This window comes from Colias croceus, chromosome Z, assembly GCF_905220415.1.
Source record: "Colias croceus chromosome Z, ilColCroc2.1".
In the NCBI taxonomy this organism is placed as follows: domain Eukaryota; kingdom Metazoa; phylum Arthropoda; class Insecta; order Lepidoptera; family Pieridae; genus Colias; species Colias croceus.
In genome coordinates, this window is record NC_059568.1 from 7,614,494 (window position 1) to 7,620,668 (window position 6,175).

Consider the following 6,175-nt stretch of genomic DNA (forward strand, 5'->3'; position numbering starts at 1 on the left):
TGGACATTGGTTGAGAAACCTGAAAATGCCAAAGTGATTGGATGCAAATGGGTATTCAGAATAAAGGATGAGCCAACAGGTCCACGGTACAAGTCTCGTCTGTGTGCAAAAGGCTATGCACAAACGAAGGGGATTGACTATGATGAAACCTTCTCACCTACTGTCAGGTATGACTCTATCCGTTCACTTTTATCAATAGCTGCTGAACAAAATTTAGAAATAATGCAATTTGATATAAAAACAGCATTTCTTTATGGAGAGTTAAAAGAACAAATATTCATGGTTCCACCTGAGGGCTTAGAATGTTTGCCTAATACTGTATGTAAACTTAATAAATCACTTTATGGCCTCAAACAAGCTCCTAGGTGCTGGAACACTAAATTTAATATAGTTTTACAAAAATTTGGTTTTGTCAAAAGCTTAGCTGATCAGTGTGTCTATATTGGTCAAGTTAATGAAATTAAATGTTATTTATGCCTTTATGTGGATGATGGTCTTTTAATGTCAAAAGATAAGATGATTTTGAAAGAAGTAATTGATGAATTGAAAACAAGCTTTAACATAAAGACTTGTACACCTTCTAACTTTGTTGGTATGCAAATAGAAATAAATAAAAGACATATTTTTATTCATCAAAGTAAATATATTGAAAAACTGTTGGAAAAGTTCAACATGAGCAGTGCTAACCCTAACTCTGTTCCAGCTGATCCTCATGTAAAGTTACAGAAAAATGAGACGATGCCTGCATACAACCTACCATACAGAGAAGCAGTTGGATCACTTATACACCTAGCAACTGTAAGCAGACCAGACATTATGTTTGCAGTCAGTCTAGTAAGTCAGTTTTTGCACAATTATAATGAGTCTCACTGGAATGCTGTAAAGAAAATATTTAAATATTTAAGAGGAACCATTGATTTTGGTCTATGCTATCAATGTAAGCCACAGACCTCAGATTTAATTGGCTATAGCGATGCTGATTATGCTAATGATGTTATATCAAGGCGTTCCATGACAGGCTATGTGTTCATGAAAAGTGGAGCTGCGATCACATGGTCCAGTCAACGCCAACATAGTGTAGCCTTGTCAACTACTGAGGCGGAATTTATGGCTGCCTGTGCGGCCACCAAAGAACTAATGTGGTTAAAACAATTATTTTGTGATTTAGGAGAATACAAACAAAGTTCTGTGTGTTTAAATATTGACAACCAAAGTGCTATAAATGTAATTAAAAATAGTGAATTTCATAAACGCTGTAAACATATTGATATTAAGTATAATTTTGTGAAAGAAAAATATAATGAAAAGATTATTTCTTTAAAGTATGTTAGTACAGATCATCAATTTGCTGATATTTTTACTAAAGCGTTACCTCGAGATAGATTTAAATTGTTAAGATGTAATATTGGTATGTCAAATCTAGGAACTTAAAGTGTTTGTATTCCGATATAGATTTAAGTTGAATAAATGTAATATTGGTATGTTAAATTTGAAAACTTAAAATGATTGTATAGCAAGATAGACTTATGTTGATTAAAAGTAAATTTGGTATGTTAAATAAAAGGTGAATATTAAGTTCTGTTATAATAAGAAGTAAATTGTTTTGTTAAACTTTTGTTTAAGTGAAGTTGAAACTTTTTGTTCATATTTTCTTTGTGGAAGGCTCTTATTTGAAGGGAGTGTTAAAGTAAATTTATTTATTATCTGTGTTATTCTAAATTGCGTGCCTTCCATTTACTGTGTATAATCTATGGTCTCTCTCTGCTCTGTGACATTATAGCGACTGCATGTGTTCCCGGTATTTTTACTTATAAATAAAGTTAATTTTGAAGTAATCAGTGTTTGTAACTCATTAATCCCATCACAAGCAACTTTCTGGTAACTGCAATAATGGCATAAATTATTAAATTTCTTAAATTTAATGATATTTGTAAGCATAATAAATTAATATTCTTTATCTGTTTGTTACATGGTCGCAGGTCGGTGGTGGCAGTACCTACTCCCAAGTCGCAACGACCTGTTTTCGCCGTTGAAATAAAATTATAAATTATGAACGCAGAATTTTGTGCCTGAGACTATTTATTCAATTATAAGATTCTTCCTTTTTAAGTATATACCTAAATTTTATTAAATATTCAACTATAATAAGAAATTTGCTAGGAGGACAGTTGCGGAAAATTTTTACAGTCAATAGATACATGTGTGATACATGTGTACAAATTTGTCTGAAAACTGTCTGAAGGTTGACGATGCGACCTTTTTTGGGGTAACGTGGATAAATATCATTTTTATTAAATTTCCATGTGTCCCGTAGACTGTTGCGGATATTTTTCTACCGTCAATAGCCGCACCTGTACTAGGATTACAGGAATGTTAAAAGGTACATATTTCTATCGTCCGTGCGCACGCAGGCAACCTTCTGCGCATGTGCAAAAAGCTGTACTCAATCGACCAACGACGCGCCAACAATTACCAGGAGAGAATAAATATGAAGAACTATCCATTATTGATTACACATGCCGAGAATGACGTCGTTAGGCCGAGACTACGACGTCATAACTTATGACGTTGTTGGGCCGAGAGGTGCAATCAAATTCATTAAATTAAATGGCAAATTAAGCTTCGATTTACCAGCTACAGGTGAATAATTCCGTGGTAGTGGCGGGTCATCTTTTTGTCTTTTGAACATTTTCATTATTTTGTCAACTTCTTTCTCGCTATATTTCAAAACTCGATCATACTTCTCACTAAGTTTAGTAATTTGAATCTTCTGGCTGACCTGAATTAAAATATAATAAGTATATAATTTAATAAAAAGTATATACCTAAATTTTATTAAATATTCAACTTTAATAAGAAATTTGCTAGGAGGACAGTTGCGGAAATTTTTTACAGTCAATAGATACATGTGTGATACATGTGTACAAATTTATTATAATTTATTATAATTTTACAATTACAATTACATACATACTAATTATATTTAACTTTTTTTATTAAATTAACGTTGTCAGGTGTGTTTTACCTTTTCAAACCTTGTTAAAAATTTGATGCCTTGAGGTGTTTCCCAAACACTAGCGAAGTTTAGTTCAATCGTGTTTCCGATAGATTCACGGAGGGCATTGGTTTTGTCCTGAAACGCTCGGTAATCTTTGTCGAAGTCATTGTTACGATAATCGAGATAATCATATTGACAAGTGGTCACTGCTTTCTTTGCTTCTTCGAAAGCGTGCATTGCGTCTTCCAAATCTGAAGGATGAATGATAATGATGAAGGATTACGATTATTATGTTTTATTCTTTACGATAATTACTAATAATTGTAAAATAAATGACGTTTCTTTAATAAATTACAACTGAAAACACATTCAAATTTATAAATTTACCTTCTCCAAGTAGCAGTCCTTCCATTCGCTTTTCAAAGAGATGATTATAATCATCCATTAAATCGAACATAGTTATAATTTTATTGAGACGTTTGCAAAAGGTATCAAATTTCCCAAACACATAATTTTCTGAGAAACTGAACTGTTCGGTGTTCGGCAGAAAGGGTTGGTTTTTGACGAAAATGTAAGTATCTCTGTATGTTTTGTTCAGATTGATGCAGTGCGTTAACTTGTCTCGAACCAAATCTCGCTCTTGGGACCAAATTGTTTCTTTGAAGCGACATGTTATGTACTGCTTGCACGTTTCGATCATTTGATTCGTTATCTAAAAACCACAAAATTATTATTTAGTCTTTGTATTTAAAAGTTATCTTACAATATTTATATTGTCTTTATGGGATTATACCTTAACCATGAGCGAAGATATTCTTTCTGAAGTGTTATAAAACTGCGAAACGCTGTGAATAAGTCTTACAGTTTGCAACAAACTTAATATAGAGTCTTTGATTTTTACAGGATCATCCAGATACAGCGAGTGACAACATTTCTCCATGGCTTGCACGAATTTTGCATTGTCCTTAGCTTCGTTGTAACAAAATGTAATTTTATGGTCAGTGTCGCGCCAGGTCTTTATTACTTTTGAATTCGCCAGTTGAAGACATGTCAATGTGAGTTGCACTTCTTGATCCTAAAAAGTATTGAATTTAGTAAACATTATAATGATTACATTTAAGCACTTTTTATTGTTTTCCAATACAATAAGGTTAGAAAATTCATCCCGTTTATCAAAATGTTTCTTAAGAAAAAAATATAAATTACCTGCAGATAAGACACGAGTTGCGAGAATTGAGCGCCTCTTTTCTTCCAATATTCAAGTTCGTCTTGAGGTCCACTTGAGTCTACTTCGCGTCTTAGTTGTTCACTTTCACTCAAAATCTTAAAACATAAACCGATTTATAAAATGTGCCTCACCATAACAGTTCAAATATATTTTATTTCCAGAAAATCCTTTACCTCCATAATTTTTTTTATCCACTCGTTTACCCGATCTTCTAATGTTGTAACTGTGGTGGGATTTTTTATCATTTCCTTTAATTCTGTGTGATCTTGTAGCTTCGCCATCAAGGCTTGTCCGTCATCGAAGAGGTTCACTTGGTTACAGACATCTTCACACACTGCATGTAAAATAATAGTACTATTGCTTTAATTACATTTACGGACTTAATAAAAGCTTAATTTTAATAACCGCCCAAAATAAATAAAACTTTTATCCATGCTTCTTGCGTGCAAATTCAAAAATTTTAGAATCTTCTACTTTTTGGCGCGCTTTAGTTATGAGTGGTTGATGGCGTCGTGTTTAATTAAAATACCTATAACTTATTAGAAAAAAAAATATTGTCAGAAAATAAAATATCACGGTCGATAAAATATACGATATCAAGATAAGAAATACCTATACTATATACAATTATGTGTTTTATAAATTAACCAGTACCTTTCAAAGCGCTACAGAACGACCTCAATCCCGGGAGCAGTTGGTTCTTCACGATCGGGAACTTGGTCTCGTCTTCATCACCATCAGTGCTGGGGTGAGCTAAGGCGTTCATGTAGACGTGTTCCATCACCCGCTCGATCGCTGTCACCAGCCCCACTTTTTCAGCGTTTAGGATACCGCAGAATCTTTTAGAATTAAATTAATAAATATGAGTCATTGGGGATTGTATTTTTGTGTACTAACGTGACATTCATTTGATATTATTAAAATTGGCGGAATTTATCTCCTAATAAAACCAAAATTAATCATTAAAGATACGCTGAATTAATAAAAATTTCACTTCGATCCTATTAAAATACTTACAAGTCTTTATGAAAGCCTTCTTCAGGCAACTGCTTACTGACATTTATCCTGAACATGTAAATACATACTCCAGTAAACTTTACATCCCATCCATCAGACAAAAACAATTTTTTCTTAAGCGTGACTTGCGGTGGCGGTTGTTTCCCTTGCCCTTGTTGCCGCTGCTTCGTGCCTTCGGGTACGGGCCGGGCTTCTATTTCTTCAACGTCTTGATAGTACCATAGTAACTTATTTCTCATATGCGGAAGAAAGAGTTGATTGATGTCATCCAACTAAAATAAAATTGTATTTAAATTATCTTTAAGGATAGATTAATTATTTATTAGTTATTTTAAACTTTAGGCAATATCTGATTTTACCATATTGCCCTCGAAGACATGGTCCATAATAGCATGTCTGGGCAAACCAGTCCCATCGATAAGGAGCTGGAAGGTGAACTCCAGACGGGGGTCCATCTCCCCTCTCCTTGCTTTGCGCTCGCATTCTTCTCGCCTTTTCTAGAAGAAGAAACAATTTCTTAAACACCAGTTCGCTATATTTCGTTTCAGGTACGCTTATTAAATTCAACCTGAAGAATGTCCATGACATCCTCCTCCTCTTCCTCTTCACTGGAACCGGGTTTAATGCCGTGCACGAACATTTTAAAGAGACCTTTTCATGCGACTTATCTGATCTTGAAATGGCTGGTAATTTGTGTTAATTAATAAAACTCGCTTAATTAAATCGAAAACATTAATCGAAATGGCATGATGACTCGCTTTCTGCACAGTCAAAGTTGAACTATGAGAAGACTTTAGTCAAAGCTATTAGAATATGTAAATTAAACGGACAAGTGACGGGGTGTCATTAAGAAGGGCGGGGACGGAGCGGCATCGTGCTTGTTCGTATTACCGCTGAAGACACGCAACATTTAGCATCCATCGGCTGCCATG

The 6,175-nt window shown here is 34.0% G+C and overlaps 1 protein-coding gene across 1 annotated transcript in view; it reads right to left on the reverse strand.

The window, feature by feature from the left end:
• LOC123705095 (dynein axonemal heavy chain 5) overlaps nucleotides 1-5,883 on the reverse strand; it is a 93,637-nt gene extending 87,754 nt beyond the window's left edge. Inside the window, 10 exon segments of the mRNA XM_045653721.1 lie at nucleotides 2,632-2,779; nucleotides 3,026-3,249; nucleotides 3,386-3,710; nucleotides 3,792-4,073; nucleotides 4,205-4,321; nucleotides 4,400-4,560; nucleotides 4,962-5,065; nucleotides 5,244-5,515; nucleotides 5,603-5,740; nucleotides 5,812-5,883. Coding sequence (XP_045509677.1) covers nucleotides 2,632-2,779; nucleotides 3,026-3,249; nucleotides 3,386-3,710; nucleotides 3,792-4,073; nucleotides 4,205-4,321; nucleotides 4,400-4,560; nucleotides 4,962-5,065; nucleotides 5,244-5,515; nucleotides 5,603-5,740; nucleotides 5,812-5,883 — 1,843 coding nt within the window.
• Between the last annotated feature and the right edge of the window lie 292 nt (nucleotides 5,884-6,175).